The sequence below is a fragment of the Sturnira hondurensis genome, unplaced genomic scaffold (assembly GCF_014824575.4).
Source record: "Sturnira hondurensis isolate 20B ecotype Veracruz unplaced genomic scaffold, ASM1482457v3 Scaffold0014099, whole genome shotgun sequence".
NCBI lineage: Eukaryota > Metazoa > Chordata > Mammalia > Chiroptera > Phyllostomidae > Sturnira > Sturnira hondurensis.
In genome coordinates, this window is record NW_028086730.1 from 193180 (window position 1) to 212580 (window position 19401).

A 19401-nucleotide genomic window follows, 5' to 3' on the forward strand; every position below is an offset into this window, starting at 1 on the left:
AACAGATAAACAGTATTAATCTTATTAATAAACCTACATGTTCCTTGAATAATTTCTCCTGCATTTTGTTCTTGTGGAGAAAACAGTGCCGTGCCCATTCGCCTGAAGTCAAACATTTGAAAGCTTTCTCCAAGTGCTCATCTTTCTTAAAACGTTCAATTACTTCCTTCAGTTCTTCTTGCCTTCCTTTAATAGGCCGAAATCTGGGGGGGGGGGGCAAGACAATAACTCTGGTTATCTGCCATCATCCTTGGGACACTGTTAAGAGATCTTGAGAAAGAGATAACCTAAAAACCGCCAGAGATTATAAAAGAGGTCAATAATCTTGATAATTACTATGCAAATGATACTGATCATCAGGAAATACAACTTCTCTTTTTACAAACTTCATAAAAAACTTCATTTTTATTTCACTGTTTTCTCATTAACTGCTGATTCAGCGACCACGCTCAGACTCAGGCCTGTACTAGTCATCTGCTGCAGCAGGTACAAAATGAAAGACTTATAATAGCACTTGGCTAATGTGTTAGAATGACAAGTTTTTTTTAAAAAAACATGCAGACCCAAGGCAGAAGAGCGCCAGGCAATGAGCTTCAGAAGAATGAGAAGCAAACAAAATCATGCCACTAACCAAACATTCTCTACATACAGTTAGAAAACCCCCTAACCAAGTACCCAGCCTCGAAACACACCTCGATGTTCCAACACGTGTCCAACTAACTGGTCTCTGACCACCGCGCTCAGAGAACAAGGACTGCACATGCGCAACTTCAGCAGGGACGCTGCTCTACGGGTGCAGCAAAAACTGCTCACATGGAATAGTGAAAGCATCTAGTGTAAACTCAGCTGTCCCGATTGCAGAATACTGTATTTCCAGTCATAAAGTAGCACATGATACAGTCATGGTCCAAGTAAAACTTGTTTCCAATCCCTCATTCTAAAGTTGTGTTTTCAATAAAATGCGTATTATAATTACAGGTACTTGGATCTTAATTTAAAAAAATTTGCTCATGTCAGTTTCATTTGGTTTATATTCTCAAATAAAGTTTTTTTTAAAAATCCAACCAAAAAAGGAACTGCAGACTGCTATTCAAAAAGAATGTTAAAAAACATTAATGGCCAAGGAGAAAAAGATTTGAACTATGCCTCTTAACTCTAAGAATTAAAATTGTATACCTCATAAATGTGAAAATGCTATAGCTAAGATAAAATCTAGCATCAACTCCAGGAACGTGAGCATTCAAGCAGCATTTTTCTTCTAGGTAAGCTGTCATAAATGCATTCACAACATTTCAGTACGATTTTAAGTCACGACATTTCACCAAGGATTATTTACTAGGTGCTGTGCACACAGATGCTATGGTGAAAAATAGAAGAGACAGACTGGCCACCGCTCTCTTTTTAAAAAATTTATCGATTGATTTTAAAGAAAGAGGAAAGGGGGGAGGGAGAGAGAGAAAGAGACAGACAGACAGACAGACAGACATCAATTTGTTGTTCCAACTCTCTACCCATTCACTGGTCGGTTCTAGTATGTACCCTGACCAAGGGTCGAACCAGCAACCTGATTCAATCCTTGGGATCGGTGCCCTAACCAACTGAGCACCTGGACAGGGATGGCCAAAGCTCTTAAATGAAAAATTTAATTTGGACTAAAAGACATACACATGCATCAAACAGTTAAGCAAGGCAACGATATGCAAATGCATGTTAATATGGTACCAACTACATTGCTATAGTGCACTTTAAAGTACGGAAATTATAACTGAAGGGAAGATTTGTTTGGGAGTCTGCAGTTCAGACTGGTGTGGGCAGGGAAGCGAGCTGTGACTTCAGTTCTCTAGAATACTACTGTAGGCAGGAAAGAATCAAAGGAGGGCAGGCAAAGTGAGAGGGGATTTAGGTGGAGGAGCCTAGGAACGCCAGATTCAGCGAGGGGAACAGGGGCTGAGGGAACCGGCAGGGCAACAGTAAAGCCCTAGAAGAGAAAGAGGGAGGACACGAGGCCTGGAGGGATGTCTGGGGGCTTCCGACACGTTAACGCACGCTGACAGCGTCAGGGACTTACTAGCTCCCGACCCTAGTTTCAGTAGTCCTCACGACTACTGAGCAGAACCATGCGAAAGAGTTTAAACACACCCCAGAGGTGTCACACGAGGAAATGACAAGGCCTTATTTTATTCCATTTTCAATTAATTGGCACACCCACCCGGACAGACCGAGGAGCAGAAACCCTTTACACGATCAGGATGTCTTTAACTGGGACTGTCAGGATGCGGTGTTGGAGAGACATCACAAATCTAAGAAACTGCAGAACGGAGAAAGTAGCCAAACTTCCGCAGTTGTAACTCTGCTACTTGAAAATACCCCCGGTGATTTTGTCAAGCCCAGTGACTTTCTCAAGCCCGCCCTGCTGCAAGCCCACACTGGGAGCACTGGTCCACGCAGGGCAGAGGGGACAGCCAGGCGGCTGCCGGCTCCGGCTCCACACAACGTGACGCAGGGCATGGCGGGAAGGGAGAGCCGCCTTCTGTGCAGTGAACAGGAACACAGCCCTTCGTTTGAGCAAAGACAATGTACAATCCACGATGTTAGTGGCAGGGCTGCAAATGACAGAAAGAGCCAAGCAATCTTGGTATGTCCAACGTGGAACTGACCAGTGGTGACTGGCTATTTTAAAATAATCGCATGGCTCAACACACTGGCAAGCAAGTCAGTCAGGGCTAAATTCACGCAAGGCTTTAAGAGCAGCGCAGAAACAGGCTGGAGACGTGGACTGGACACCAGCTGCTCCTGCAGGCTCGGTGTGCGCTCTCCACCTCCTGAAACCTGCCCCTCCTCTCGGAAAACGCCTTTCAGCACTCTGAAGTTTTGTTTACTCTTTGTTCACGATGCCAATTTATATGCGAAAACCAACACAAAATAATGAACTCCTGACTGAGTAATATTCTCTGCCTTCCACCTTCCCTGTGCTGACTTTTGTTCCTGCCTTCCCGACTTCCATCAGCTCAAACAAAAACAAAACCCCCCAAAATGCTACTTGCTAACCCACTAGCAAGAACCTCCACTTCAGGATCAGGGGAAAAGGCAGAAAACTGTACTTGAATAACAATTTTTAAAAAAAGTAGAACCTCCTTAAGAAAAAAAAACACCTCTGTTTCACTTAAAATATAACTGATTATCAAAACTTCCCATCAGCCCTGGCTGGTGTAGCTCAGTGGATTGGGCACGGGCCTGAGAACCAAAGGATTTCGGTTCGATTCCCAGTCAGGGCACATGCCTGGGTTGCAGGCCAGTTCCCAGCAGGGGATGCACGAGGCAACCATACATTGATATTTCTCTCCCTCCCTTCCCCTCTAAAGCTAAATAAATAAAATCTTAAGACAACAACAACGAAAAAGGAAAGAAACATGGAGTATAATCCTTAAAAAAAAAAGGAAAGAAACTTGGAGTATAATCCTTAAAAAACAAACAAACAAACAAACAAACAAAAAAACTTCCCATCACAGTTGGTTGCAGTTACTATAGGTGTGAAATGATTGGCAGAGAAAGAAGAAAATGGTTCTGGGGGCAGATGGCTGTTTTCAATAATTCTACAAAAAAATACATCAAAATCACCTGGCTGACAGTTCAAGTCAAATCCCATTACAACAAATACTGTGGGGAAATAAAAATTTTGTAAGAACATAAGATGGTTATAATTATTAGGGTCGGAGCAAACAGGACTAAAGACCTCAGACAAAATTAAAACTTAAAAAATTTTAAAAACAATTTTATTTATTTTTAGAGGGGAAAGGGAGGGATAAACAGGGAGAGAAACATCAATGTGTGAGAGATACTGATCGACTGCTTCCTGCACACCCCAAAACTGGGGACCTGGCCCACAACCCAGGCCTGTGCCCTGACCATTTTGATTCTCAGGCCGCACTCAATTCACTGAGCAACACCAGCCAGGACATAAAATAATTTTCTATTATTGAGTAGAAAGACACCCTCTGTCCTCTCCTTAATCCCAATCACTCTGAATCTCCTATACAAACCGCACAAAGCCATCCTTACACCATGCTTCTTAAAGCTAGAAGGAAATTGGGACTACAAAACACAGCCCTCTTGTTCCGTAAATGAGGAAAAGAAGGCTCACGAAGGGAAGACTTTCGTGAGCCTGCTCTTGTGTGGACTCGGAGGGCCCTCTGGTGGCATTTCTCACTACAACAGGATCTGACTTGCGTTTGCCATGGAGCCCAGCCAGAGCACGGGTGGTATTCTGACAATGCAGTGAAAGGTAAAACACACTCTTAAGTATGGTCTTTTGGGGTGAGCTGGAGTGGCAGAGGGGCAAGAAAAACAGGCATCTGGTATTTCCAAGTAAGTATGTCCCTTCTCCTTCTGTAACACAAAAATTTGCTGCTTTCAATAACTATTTCTTGCACTGCCTGGTGCGGCTCAGTGGATTGAGCACCGAACTGCGAACCAAAGGGTCACCGGTTCAATTCCCAGTCAGGGCACATGCCTGGATTGTGGGCCAGGTTCCTTGGTGTGGGGAGAGCAAGAGGCAACCACACATTGATGTTTCTCTCCTTCCCTTCTCCTCTGTCTAAAAATAAATAAATAAAGTCTTTAAAAAATTAAAAGGAAGTTAAAAGAAACGTCATTTACAATCATTTACCATTGAAAGGCACAGGAAAAAAAATACAAACTCACACCCCACACACCTGTTCCCCACTCTTTCCAGAGACTGACTTCCCAGGTTTCCTTGCTATTTGGTTTTTGTTTTCAAACCCAAGAGACCATGGTGGCAAGGAAGGAAGGTTGTAAATCTGTATTAGCTGTACTACTGTCCCTTCCATTGGCACGTACAACCAAGAGCTGACTGGCGGGGGCAGAAAAAAGGGAGCGAGGAAAGGGGGCAGAAAGAGAAAAATGCTCAAATATTTTACGATATGAAATAAGAAAACCACAAGGCAACACTGGGAACACATTTCCCCCTCGAAGAAAGGTTAAGGGCGAGCTGAGGCCTGGCAGGTGCCGAGGCGGCAGCGGCGGCGGCAGGGGCGGGGGCTTAGCCGCAGCTCTTCTCGCCTTCCTCACCTGCAAACAGACACCAGCCAGAAACACACCTGGCCGAGCCCCACACTCAGTGCTCAGCTGATCCCAGGGAGTGACTCCTGATCTTTTCGTGAAAGGTTTCTCTTACAATGACCCTGTTGTGGCGTACAAGTGGTATTTTCAAATACAGCTATGACTAAGACCACACTATTTTAAAAGGTTTGCAAAATGGTCTAAAACTCGTGTTCACGCTGACACCTTCAACACTTAACGTAAGAGAACATCATAAAGGCTGCGACAGGGTGGTGGGCACCTCATTACCATTTGTAATGCGCTCTACCTACCTCACAGGGTTGTTGTGAGGGAAACTGTCAGATTTTGAAAAATGCCTTGAGCTCCTCGAAGGAAAGGCGCTATATAAATGCAAAAACAAACAACAACAATGAAAAACTATTTGTACAATCTGTACTTGCAATCTCTAAACAGACTTACAATATTAGCTGCAGCAGAAATCCTTAAAACACTGAAATCCCAGAACTCCATGAAGCCGCGGGTGGTCTCAGCGCGATGAGAGCCAGGACGCCCCCCCCTCCACCGGCCCTGTGACACCCTCCTGCCCTTGTTACAGAGAATTAGAGGGTCTGAGAGCTGCTTCAGGCTTTCTGGTGAAGCACTTGATTTTGAGGTGACATTTACAGTGGTTTGTAAGTTCATATCCAACAGTGGATGTGAATAATCAAATACGTAAGTGCAATGAAACGAGACGGCTACAGCAGTGGAAGGTAAGAACTGCACAGACTGACATCTGGATCGGAAAAATCAAGAGAAGTTCCAAAGGAAAAGTGCCCTGAGATGACCCCTCATTTCTTCGTAACGTTATTCCCACTTTGCTCATCTGAAACTCCTCCACTGTCAAATCTTGGGGTTCTGGAGCCTGAACAAGGGGCACCTGCCCTGGCTCTACAAGACCCACCGCCCTCCTCGGATTTTTTAAAGATCAGAGGTATTACTAATAAGTCTGTTCTTCAGCTAAAAGGAAAAATTTAAGTTTCATAACTGACAAATCAACTATGTCTACATATTTCCCAATACACTGAAATTACTGTTTTGTTTACACTATTTCTAGGTATTTGTGCTATAACTGTGACTTACTTGTTAGTAAATTAGGGATATTTTAAGATTAAAACACGAGTATTCATAATATAGCTAGTTTGGGAAATTCTCAAATTATTAAACCTTTACTGTTTCTGAACACAGTACACTGAAAGGAGCTGAAAGGAGGGAAAGAGGTATAAAAAAGAGAAGCTAAAAACTGACAGTCAAATTACAGGTGTATAAACACGAGAACAAAGAGACCATTATACAAGTAATGGCCTGGGGAATTAAAACCCAAGCTCCAACCCTACTTCCCAGTCACTTCATCCGCATCCCAAAGACGGAGGTGTCTACAAAACTAACCATTTTAGAGATATTTATGGTTTATTCAAATACAGCACTACACATTTTCCATGAAATAGTATCTTTGAACATGATATAAGTCAACATTCTGGTAAATTCTTGCTCAAAAGATGAACTAGAATGGATACAGTTTTATTTTCAAGTGTGTCCACTGCATGTTTAACCAGGTTGAACCAGTTTTCATTTTAGATCTTTCAATTTCTATTAATAAAAAATGTTATGTACTGAACACATTTTAATTAAGGGTACCTAAATATAGTAACATCCTGAGTTTTAACATTGGCATGGCAACCCTAAACTTTATAATCGAAGGACACATTTTTAAGTAAGCCCCCAAAACAACTGGTAAAGCGCTTCTAAACCACTTCTCCCGTCAGGAGGAAGCGCAGCAGCCTGGCGCACAGGACCCGCTCCTGAGAGCCTGGTGCGGAACCTGTCAGAAACGGGGGCTCCCAGGCCTCGCCCAGAACTCAGAGTCTGCGCCCTAATGAGATTCCCCAAGTGACTCCCAGAAACTAGGAGAAGCAGCTGTCTAAGAGGATTTTCACAGAAAACAGGAGCTATTTTCCACAGCAGAAGACAGTAACAGGCAACAGCCCTCCACAACAAAGCATTGCAGACCCTGAACACACAGATTTCTTTCCTCAGCCAATGAAAACGTCTGGTCACTTGTATGAACACCTAAAACGGTTTACATGCTTCCGTATTTCGGTATACATAAGGCTTATGAACATAACCTAACTCTTTCTTGATGACTCCAGGTCATAATTAGGGGTCTCCGTGGTAATGTCTTGAATGCCATTAGAATGTTTTGTGAATCAGTGGTTCACATTTCTTAACTCAGGAAGAAAAAGGCCAAAGGGTGCCTTCAATACCACCAGGGTCCTCCAGAGAATGAGCTCTGGCCTCTCACGTTCACTGGGCGAAAAAGGGAGATGGACTTGAAACGGTGCAAACTAGACTTTACTTGGACACGGGCCTCCAATTCCGCTGATCCTCGGAGAAGAGCCACCCGCCTGCCTAACTGGAAAACGTAGGTGTTCGCCCCTCTGAAGAAAGGGGGCTGTTTAAAGGGCCTCTCAAGGCTCTTCCCGCTCTTCCCTTCACTTCGGTAAGTAAAGTAAGACACAGGGCGACAAGAAATGACACAGAAATACCAAAGGCATATTTTTACCCAAATTTCTCTCTGGATTTAGAATGTAACTGATAAATACTAACACAGTATCTTGAATTAAAAGGGAAAATGATGAACACGAGATTTTCCCCTAATCACTTTTACTTACCAATTCCTGCTGAGTAAAATTACTCAACTAATTACCAACGATGGCCCCCTGGTGACCAAGTCCCTTAGGGTCAGTCACTGGCACCAGAGCTACTGGACACCAGAGTCAGGATGGAAGAGGTAAGAGTGGACATTGGCCCAGAACTTGCTCTACATTCTAAATCCCTGTGCCTTTTCCACCAGACTTGAATACCCTTTGCCGTGGAATTTGAGAGAGAAAATTTAAGAGAATTAAAATAGAAAAATTCAAAGGACGACATATTTCCAGAGCAATGTAGTAACAGTGTATATGTAGATGACATCGGACACCCAATAAAACAATTGTACAGCACTTTACTTATCTGCACACCGAAGGTGAGCACACCTTTAAAATCACTCATTCTTACTCAGCTGAACCTTACCTAGCTGAACCCTTGGCTGCACCTCAAATATTGAAACAGATGGCAGAATTACCTACGTACAAAGGCAATTATTCAAGTTTTTCATAAAGCCATGAAAAAAACTGATGTGACCTACTTTTAATAGAGAAAAAACCCATATCCATTTTTAAGGTTTTATAGGATGCCTGTTAAGATTTTTCTTTTGGCTAATTATCATCAACATTTAAAATGGAATATAGAGATGGTCCCCCAGGCTTATATTTTAACAGAAACATCCTGAGATAAAATAAGAACAGAGTTAAAACTGACAAGACTTTCACAAGCTTTCATCGCTTTTCTTAGCTCACATATAGAAAAATCTTTCTGTAGGAAAGAACTTTCCTTTAACATTACTTTAAAATTCTGACTGAGAGTAAAATTAGCCATCTCGTTCCTTAAATTTAACATTATCTGTTTCATTCAGGACAAAGACTTAAATTACCTAGTATTCATTTTGTGTGTTTGAAAACCTAAATAGGGATCAAGAACCAAACTGGTCGCTAGGTCATCATTTTCACACAGTTCCTTGGCGGACATTCCAGAAGATGGTACATATCGACTCTGTCCCTCGAATCCTGAATTACCATTACCTGTAAAAAGAGAAAGAAAAAGTAACTCACACTGAAAACTACTAAAATCTACCTTAAAATCGCCTTTGCCTGTTCAAGCTAATAATCAAGAACTGAAATGATCTCAATCAACTTTGATAGTGGAGAGTGGAGTACTAGTTGAATAAGCATAAAACCAAACGCAGTCAACTAGCCCATCACTGAGAGTGTTCTCGTCAGTAGACAGCACCAGGTTTCCCAAGAAGTGGGTGAGACTCTGGCTCCGATACCTTGCCCCTCCCAGGAGAAGGTGAGAAACAGGGAAGGCAGACAGATGTTCATTAAGGAAGCAAGAGAGCACCAAAGGTCCTTACAGACAGGGCTGGGTTAAGGGGTAGAGCCTAAGATACCCTCTGCAGCGAGTGCCAGGAGGGTGGGACCTAAAGACCAGGAGTCGGGAGGCGCCAACTCCATCTTCCAGCTTTCAGTCCGATGAGTGATTACTATCTCCACTTTGCTGGTAACAGGCCCAGAGGTTAAGAAACTTGCCCATCATTACAAACTTGCCCATCATTTCCCCGCCTAGGCAGTAGAGGTGGGGAAAGAAGAGAGAGAATGACAGGCCTATTTTTAACTGACCTCTCTTTTAAAAATTCTGAGTAATTGGATAAAAATAAGAAAGGTGACTGAAGTACTTGGGTTTACTTGTGGAACAAAAACAATGTAAAGAGAGGAGAAAAAAGCCAAATCCGCATGCATGAAGTTTCGTCAGCGTCTAGTGTCTTGATCACTGAGGGTCTCAGTGCAGTCAGTGACATCAGCAGTATAACATTAAGCCTCACTGAACAGGCCCAAAAGTTTGGTTTTCTTCCGTAAGATGGCTGTAGTAGCGTTTAGTTGTGTTTAACTTCATGCAAAACAATTCTGTTAGATTGTATTGTGACACCTGTCATATCAGCATGCATTTAAAAAAAGAACACCTTGCCCTGGTGGTGTGCCTCAGTGGACTGAGTACTGGCCTGTGAACCAAGGTGTCGCTGGTTCGATTCCCAGTCAGGGCACACACCTGGGTTGCGGGCTGGGTCCCCAGTGTGGGGCAGGTGAGAAGCAACCACACATTGATGTTTCTCTCCCCCTCTCCAAAAATAAATAAATAAAATTTTTTTAAAAAGAAAAGAACATCAAAATTGGTGAATTTTTGTATAGCCGTTTTAATACTGAAGATGGAAGAAACTACGCAACATTTTTAGCATATTATACTTTATTATCTCAAGAAAGGTAAAAAACACAACTGAAATGCAAAAAAAGATTGGTGCAGTGTGTGGAGAAGGTGCTGTGACTGATCAAACATGCCAAAAACAGTTTGTAAGTTTCGTGCTGGAGATTTCTCACTTGATGATGCTCCACGGTCAGGCAGACCAGTTGAGGTGGACAGTGATCAAAGAGAAACATTAATGGAGAACTATGAAGGTTACACCATGTGGGAGATAGCTGACATACTCAAAATATCCAAATCAATAAAGTTATTTGTAAAAAATTTTTAAAAATCTTTTCTCTTCCAGAAAAAAATTAAATGGACCTTTTGGTCAACCCAAATAATATGTGAAAGAACAAGAGACACAGTAAGAGGTATAATCTTTTCATCTACCATTTCAAAAAAAATTGAACACTTGTATTGGGCACATAGGTATGTGAAAAGCTGTCAAATCACTACATTTTCTGTAACAGCTTTATTGAACTGTAATTCACATACCATACAATTCACCCATTTCAAGTGTACAATTCAAAGGTTTTTAAAAACATACTCACATAACTGTGTAGCATCACCACAATCGATTTTGGAACATTTCATCACTCCCCAAAGAAATCCCACACCCATTAGCAGTCACTACTTGTTTCCCCCTCCCAACCCCTGGCAACCACTAACCGAGTTTCTGTTTCTCCAGATTTGCCTAGTTTGAAAATTGCTTACAGACAGAAATCATACCATATGTGGTCTTTGCCACTGGCTTCTTTCAATTAGTACAGTGTTTCCAAGGCACAACCAATTACATTCCTAGTATTGTCAAATAATATTCCATTGTATGCACATATCACATCTGCTTATTCATTAGTTGGTGGACATTTGGCCTGTTTCCACTTTTTTGCTTTTATGAATAATGTTTCTATGAACATTTATGTACAAGTTTTTGTGTGTACATATGCTTTCAGTTCTCTTAGGAGGGGAACTGCGAGGTCATATGGAAACTCCATGCTTATCCTTTGGAGGAACTGCCAGACTATTCTTCAAACGTAAAGTGGATGCACCATTTTACATTTCCAACAACACAGTGTATGAGGGTTCTAATTTCTCCACATCATCACCAATACTTGTTACTGTCGGTCCTTTTAATTCTACATATATCCTAGTGGTTGTGAAGTGGTATCTTATGGTTTTAATTTGCGTTTTTCTGATGATCGAGAGTCCTTTTTTCACCAAGATTGTTTTAATCTGGGTTCCTTAAATTTACATAAAATTTTTCAGATGAGCTCGTCAATTTCTGCAAAGAAGCCAGTTGAGATTTTGATAGGAAATGCATTCAATCTGTAGATCATTTGGGGAGTACTGCCATTTTAACAATAGTAAGTCTTCTAATCCATGAATACATGATGTCTATTTATTTAGGTCTTTTAAAATTTTGTTCAACGATGTTTTGTAGTTTTCAGAGTATAAGTATTACACTTTCATTGTTAAGCTTGTTGCTATATTTTAAACCACTGTAAATAAAACTGTTTCGACTTTGAATTGTTCATTGAAAGTATACAGAATTGCAACTGATTTTCATATCCTGCAGCCTTGCTGAACTCGGTTAGTTCTAATAATTTTTTAGTGGATTCCTTAGGACTTGCTATATACACAATCATGTCAGAGACTGTTTTACCTTTTCCTTCCTGATCTGGATGCTTTTTAGTCTGTTTTCTTGCCTGGCTGCTGTGGTTAGAGTCTGTAAGCAGAATGCTGGATAGAACGGTGAGAACGGACTTTGGGTCTTGGTCCTGATCTTGGGCAGAACCATTTAGTAGTCACCATTAAATGTGACCTCAGCTGTGACAGGTTTTTCACAGACATCCTGTATCTTTCCTTCTATTCCTTGTTCACTGAATGTTTTCCTTTTTCCTGAAAGGGTATTAAAGACTTTTGTCAAATGCTTTTTCTGCATTTATTGGGATCACTGTATGGTTTTAGTCCTTCATTCTCTTGATATAGTGTATTAATTAATTATAGTGTATTAAAGGCGTTAAATCAACCTTGCCTTCCTGGGGTAAATCCCACTTTCTCACGCTGCAGAATCAATTTCGTCTGTTGGTTGACATGGTTTGTAGTATTTGCTGAGGATTTTGGTGGCAGGGTAATGCTGGCCTCACTGAATGAATCAGCAAGTGCTCCATTCCATCTTCTGGGAACTATCTATGAAGAACTGGTATTAATTCTTCTTTAAACACCTGCCAGTATTCACCAATGAAGCCATCTGGGCCTGAGATTTTCTTGTAGTGTTATTTTGTATTTCTTCTGGATTCAGTTTTGGTAGTCTGTTACTTTCTCAGAATTTTTTTGATTAAACTAAGTTATCTAATTTGATGGTATACAGTTGTTCATTATAGTTATAATTCTTTTTGTTTTTTGAGACAATAACATCCCTTTCATTTTTTAAAAAATATATTTTATTGATTATGTCATTACAGTTGTCCCATTTACCCCCCTTCATTCCCCTCCACCCCGCACACTCCCTCCCCCCCACTCCCCCTCTTTAGTTCATGTCCATGTGTCACAAGTTCTTTAGATCCCACATTTCCCAGACTATTCCTGCCCTCCCCTCTGTCTATTTTCTACCTACTGTCTCTGCTACTTACTCTCTGTACCTTCTCCCTTCTCCTCCTCCCACTCCCCTGTTGCTAACCCTCCATGTGATCTCCATTTCTGTGGCTTCACTCCTGATCTAGCTATCTGCTTAGTTTGCTTTTGTTTTAGGTGTGGTTGTTAATAACTGTGAGTTTGCTGTCCTTTCACTGTTCAAATTTTTTCTCTTCTATTTCTTAGATAAGTCCCTTTAACATTTCATATAATAAGGGCTTGGTGATGATGAATTCCCTGAACTTGACCTTATCTGAGAAGCACTTTATCTGCCCTTCCATTCTAAATGAAAGCTTTGCTGGATAGAGCAACCTTGGCTGTAGGTCTTTGGATTTCATGACTTGAAATACTTGTTTCCAGCCCCTTCTTGCCTGTAAGGTCTCTTTTGAGAAATCTGCTGACAGTCTGATGGGAACTCCTTTGTAGGTGACTGTCCCCTTATCTCTTGCTGCTTCTAGGATTCTCTCCTTCATTTTAATCTTGGCTAATGTAATTATGATGTGCCTTGGTGTGCTCCTTCTTGGGTCCAACTTCTTTGGGACTCTCTGAGCTTTCTGGATTTTTGTGGAAGTCTACTGACTTTGCCAGACTGGGAAAGTTCTCCTTTATTATTTGTTCAAATAAGTTTTCCACTCGTGGCTGTTTCTTTCCCCCTTCTGGTACCTCTATAATTCCGATGTTGGAACATTTAAAGATGTCCTGGAGGTTCCTAAGCCTCTCCTCATTTTTTTGAATTCTCGTTTCTTCATTCTTTTCTGGTTGGATGTTTTGTTCTTCCTTCTGGTCCATTCCATTGATTTGAGTCCCAGTTTCCTTTCCATCACTATTGGTTTCCTGTGCATTTCCCTTCATTTCAATTAGTTTAGCCTTCATATGTTCCTCTAATTTGTGACTATAATCAACCAGTTCTGTGAGCATCCTGATGACCAGTGTTTTGAACTGTGCATCTGAGAGTCTGGCTATTTCCTGGTCGCTTAGAGTTATCGGTTCTGGGGCTTTGAGTTCTTCTTGCGCCATCTTTTGGACTGTTCATGCCTGTTACGCATCAGGAGTGGAACCCTAGGTGTTCACCAGAGCAGGGCTACTCAGTCGCTGGGTTCTGACGCTGTACGTGGGGGCGGGGTCAAAGAGGAGCAATGGCGTCCCGTCTGCCGCCTCCCGCCACTGCCGCTGTCACCGGGGGCTGAGTGTTCCGTCAGACTGCACTGGAGTGTGCCACCGCCGTCAGCCCTCCACCACTGGGTTCGCCCACTGGGGCCTGCGCAGTCTGTCTCACTGTGCGCGGATGTGCAACTGCAGTCAGTGTGTCCCGCACCCCGACTGAGTCCGAGCTACCTACGTGCCTGGGTCGGGGGACCTGTCCTGACCGACCCTGCTCTACTGCTGGCTCCACCCCTCTTGCCAGTCTGGCTGAACAGTTCATTGTTGCCCGACTTCCCTACAGTTCAATTTTCTGTGTTTTGGTTGCATTGTTGTTACTAAAACTTTGTTGTCTTTAAATTTGGTTGTGCGAGGAGGCACAGTGTTTCCATCTACACCTCCATCTTGGCCGGAAGCAAAAATTAAGAATCTTATTCTTGATTCTTCTCTTTTTCTTGGTCAGCCTTCCTTAAAGATTCGCCAATTTTGTTGATCTTTTCAATGAACCAGATTTTTAGCTTTGTTGATTATCTCTACCATCTCTCTATTCCTTATTTTGTTAATTTCACTTCATTACTTCCTTCTGCTTGCTTCTCTTTTTCTCTTGTTTTAGCTAAAGAGTTAGTTATTAATTGAGATCTTTCTTTTTTAATAATAGTTGTTCACAGCTGCAAATTTCCCTCTAGGCAATGGTTCAGCTACACCCTATTAATTTTAATATGTGGTATCCTATTTCCAATCACATACAAGTATTTTCTCACTTCCCTTTTGATTTCTTCTTTAACCTACTGGTTACTTAGGAGTGTGTTAATTTCCACATATTTGTAAACTTCCCAAATTTCTATTATTAATTTCTAATTTTACACCATTTTCATCAGAGAACACATAATGTATGACCTCAATCCTTGTAAATTTACTGAGGCTTGCTTTATGGCCTGCCCTGTGGTCTGCCCTGACAATGCTCTTGCGCACTTGAAAAGAATGTACAGACCGCTGTCTTTGGGCAGTGCTCTGAAGTGCCTGTCAGTGAGAGCTGGTCTGTCTTCTTCCCTTGTTCTATAGACATCACTGAAAGCAAGTTATTAAAGTCTTTTTTAAACTATTTTTAAAAATATTTTATTTATTTATTTTTAGAGAGAGGGGACGGGAAGGAGAGAGTGGGAGAGAAACATCAATGTGTGGTTGCCTCTCATGTGGCCCCTTATGGGGACCTGGCCTGCAACCCAGACCTGTGCCTTGACTGGGAATCGAACCGGTGGCCCTTTGCTTCACAGGGCTGCACTCAGTCCACTGAGCTACACCAGCCAGGGCTAAAGTCTTTAAACTACTGTTGAATTCTCTACTTCTCCCCTCAATTTGGTCAGTTTTTGCTTCACATATTGTGTGGCTCTGATGTCAGGTGAAGTCACTGCAGTTAATTTCGATGGAACATCACTGTGCTTCTCTTCACCACCAGCTATTTTTGCACCAATAACATTCAACGTGATTCTGTCCATCTTCACACTCTCTGGGTTTTTCCAACCTATCCCTCTACACCTGTCTACACTTTGCAAAGTGTAGCTCATATAGTGGTCATTACAGTAGCTCATATAGATTCTTATTCACCTCCAACAATTAAACCAATGAGGGCCGCTTTGCACTGTGATGTACAAAAGGAGGCCAGTAACAAGTCACTTTAAAAAAAGTCTAAGTAACACCCAACTCACTGCTCTAGTCAGTGAATTTCTCGGCTCCGTCAGGCTCGCTTCACAGGCTAAGAGGGGAGGAGGCGTCCATGCAGAAGAGAGTACATTCAGTCTTGGACTCGCCCTCCACTCTTATCCGAAGTAGGAATTTCTGCCGGTTTCTTTCCAGAAACAGTGACCTGCTCTGATACGGAAAGGTAAGGGCAGCATGAGCCCAGTGAACTGCATGGACCTCTACAAGGTAAGTGCAAAACTAATCGGACTGGGGCAGTCTACCTGGAACCGCAGCACACCCCAGGCTAATCCGGTCTGCAGGGAGTAGGCTGATTCCAACATAAACTAAGGCTATTCAGCAGTAGCTAAATTAACCTTAGCAAAATCAAGAAATATCAATAGAAAAAGGTGTACTCCTTAACATACTTTTGTACAATCTTCATATGGCTGTCTACTTAAGTTTAAATTATCCTATGGCAATTTATTACTCTTTAAAGAACTATGGCCCTGGCTGGTGTAGCTCAGTGGATTGAGCACGGGCCTGGGAAGCAAAGGGTCGCTGGTTCGATTCCCAGTCAGGGCACATGCCAGGGTTGCGGGCCAGGTCCCCAGAAGGGGACACATGAGAGGCACCCACACACTGATGTTTCTCTCCCACTCTCTCCTTCCCGTCCCCTCTCTCTAAAAATAAATAAATAAAATATTTTTTAAAAAAAGAACTATGAAATGCGTATCAACTCTACAATTTCTCAGAAATCTCAACAAGTGGTTTTGTTTTTACCAATATGTAGAGATAAAAAAAATAACAATATTAACAGTTCCTCACCCTACATAAACAGAAGTAGATACAATCTGTGAAGGTGGTCTAAATTCCATTTAACATACAATTTAGAGTTGCCCTTATTATTCACATCATTGTCAGTTTTTAAAGACATACGTTCTTATACTTACACCAAATATAAAAAAAAAAAACAGTATGAACTTTTAAGAAATTCAGTTCAGTAGCAGTTACTGTAATATTTTTTACAGAAGAGATTAACCATTTAGGTATAAATTCTACAGAATATAATTTTGTAAAAACCATGGACATAAAAAGCATGATTGATTATATTAAGCACTAAACTGAAGTTGTACACAATGTCTGGTGAGAATAAAAATGTATATGACTTTGAAGGTAAAAAAACTACACTGTTCACGGTGAGAACACAAATCCCGTTTGGAAAACAACAGAGCACAGAACACAGCACGACTGGACAGAACCCCGCCCCGTATCACAGCCAGAAGGGTGCCAGGCTGAGTGCGTACGTACATCTGCTCGACCGCCTCTCCACCGCGGCCCTGCCGGCCTTCACGGCGTCCTTCCCCGAGTGCTGCGCCTTGGGCTGGTGCTGCGGGTGGTCGTTAGACAACTTGCCTCCACTCCTCCTGCCATTCACCACCATGTTCTTGGATTCTCCCAACCACTTCATACCCACAGACGGCCTGACCCAGGTGCATTTAGTCACTCTCTTCAAATAGCTTAGAGAGTAATTTCAATGTTCTCTCCTAACAGAAACAAAATATGAAAAACAAAACAAAACGGGAGGTCAGTACATAAAAGACCATGCTACACAGACCCTTGAGAATGACAGAGTATTAAAAGTAACTTAGTAATTAATGTTTCCACTCTTTGGAGACTACCTCGGCTCCCCAGCCATCACAATCGTGCTGAGGTCTGCAATGCCCCCAGGCCCTGACGGGGGACTTTCTGCTGGTGCTGTGAACAGCAACTGGTAAAGAGCAAGTGCTCAATAAATACTTATCCTTCAGTTACCAGTAAGAATCACCTTTGCTCCTTATTATGTCATCTCTTGTCCACAACAGTCTGTCACATCTTTTTGTCATTAAAGTCAACATTCAAGGTATTTAGTGTGTCATATCAATATCAAAGTATCACCCACCATAACAGACCTTCCTTAGTGCCCCTTTACAATGGCAACACAAACTGAGAGACTACATTTGCTAATACAGAGGTATCTTTCACCATGTGAATTTTAATGAGCTGAATTTGGGGACTGAAGGATTTGGACAATGAGGGATGCCTGTACTTTACAAAGACCTCTGGAAGTCATTACGTTTGTTGGTAATGGATTAAGGAAAGAATGTCCACATCAGTTCATTATAAAATTACGTTTTTAGTGTAAGTCAAACTACAAAGGCTCTAGGAAAACAAACCTTTGGAGCTAACCGACCTGCGGGGCCTTAGTACAAGTCCTTCCCTTGCAGGTGGGACTGAGGCCAGCGAGGTAACAAGACTGAGGCCACGTAACCAGCTGACAACACAACCATGAGGACCCAGCGCTCACGTCCACAAGTCTCTCAGGACACGAGACAAAGTAGATATCCCTTACTTTATACAGACACACAGAAAAGTACAAATGGTAAATTATTCTGAAGTACTCCAAGAAAAATGTCTAGCTGGACACGTCTGTAATGGTAACCAAAACAAATATGAAACATTAATTTTTACTCGACTTCAGACTGCTTTCACGTGACAGAAATTTTGTGTTAATTCACAGTGGGATAAAATGTGTGAGTGACATGCTCAGGAAAAAGAATATAGATCTGATCAATACTAAGGATACTGTGCAATTATTCTTCATCATGTACTTTTCTCCTGGTTCCCTCACTATTTAAATTCAATTAGCATTCAACTTTTATTGTGCCTATCTTTTGCTACTTCTTACAGGCTTCACTAAATCCAGAAAAATACTGCTCCTTAAACTATAGGAAAAGGTGAGTAAAACTATTGATTAAGTCAGTTATAGGTTAAAGATTTTTAAATTATTACACCTGAAATTAAATGCAAGACTTCCTATTGATGATCAAATATCCTATATTTACACTTAGAAGAAAAGGCACAGAGCTTACAAGCAGTATACTTTTGAAGCATAAAAGCAAAGAAAGCTCAAGGGGAAACGGCCATGCCCCATGACCACCCCCCATGCCCAGCCCACAAACCCCTTGTGTTCCTGGAAGTCTTCCCAGACCCTCACTGCCAAACCCAGGGAGACACCCCCCTCTAAAACAGACCTGAAAGCCCTCCTGTCACTGTGCAGTAACGGTCAGCCTGCCTCTTCAATGGATGACAGGTCCTGAGGTCAAGAATTTTTTTCCTTTCTCTAACCCTAGTATCAGGTATAGTACAAAGTAGATCAGAGCCACTTAGCTGATGAAAGAGTAAATAAATAAGGCTGTAGTCTAAACCACCTAACAGAAATTGTACTTCTGTTATTTTGTTAAACTGTGCATTAAAGTTATAACCTGACCTCTTCAAATCCTCCCAAGACCCTGAAGGCAGTGGGAGAAGCTCTTGTGCAGGCTCCGACGCAGAGCCAAGCCCCAGCCTCCCTCCCTCTGCACTCTCTGGTCCCCTCCCTAGTTCTGCCTCTCCGCACAGAAAGGAGGAGGAGAGGTGCAGGCTTCTGGTCTTTCAGCAAGTCCATCTCAAGGACGCCCACATGGAACACACAGCTTACAATGACAGAAGAATGTGTTTTTAAGACTCTCAGGAGTCCTCACCTTCTTCAATGATAATACGTGGAATGGAAAAGAGCCAGGTGGCTTTAGAAAGAGTTAAGGGACACAAAAAATAGAGTCCTCTCTTCTCAGAGAATCCTTAAGTCACAACCCAGATTCCCACTCAGAGACAAAAAGCAGAAACCTGAAGACAGGCCCAGCAATCTGGTTGCGTAAGCCCCGCCCCCACCCCACCCCGTGATTCTGATGCAAGCACCAGCATGAGAACGACTGTTCTAAATTACTTATTCAGTCACTTCATGAGCTGTGGGGGCAGAGGACCGATGCCAAAATACCAAGAAAAATTACGGAAGAGCCCGGACTGGACGTCTCAGATGGTCAGAGCGCCGTCCCGCACATCGAGGCTGTGGGTTTGACC

General features: G+C 42.2%; 1 protein-coding gene across 6 annotated transcripts in view; it reads right to left on the bottom strand.

Annotated features, from left to right (window-relative positions):
* KMT5B (lysine methyltransferase 5B) overlaps positions 1-19401 on the bottom strand; it is a 53478-nt gene that overhangs the window by 19521 nt on the left and 14556 nt on the right. For 3 of the 6 annotated variants that reach the window (XM_037062529.1, XM_037062531.1, XM_037062534.1), the window contains exons 2-5: positions 16774-17009; positions 8648-8795; positions 5391-5459; positions 38-203 (exon numbers count right to left, since the gene is read on the bottom strand). In XM_037062529.1, coding sequence (XP_036918424.1) covers positions 38-203; positions 5391-5459; positions 8648-8795; positions 16774-16933 — 543 coding nt within the window. In that variant the 5' untranslated portion in view covers positions 16934-17009. The remainder of the gene's footprint in view (positions 1-37; positions 204-5390; positions 5460-8647; positions 8796-16773; positions 17010-19401) is intronic. The other 3 variants (XM_037062532.1, XM_037062535.1, XM_037062533.1) reach the window with 2 other exon arrangements.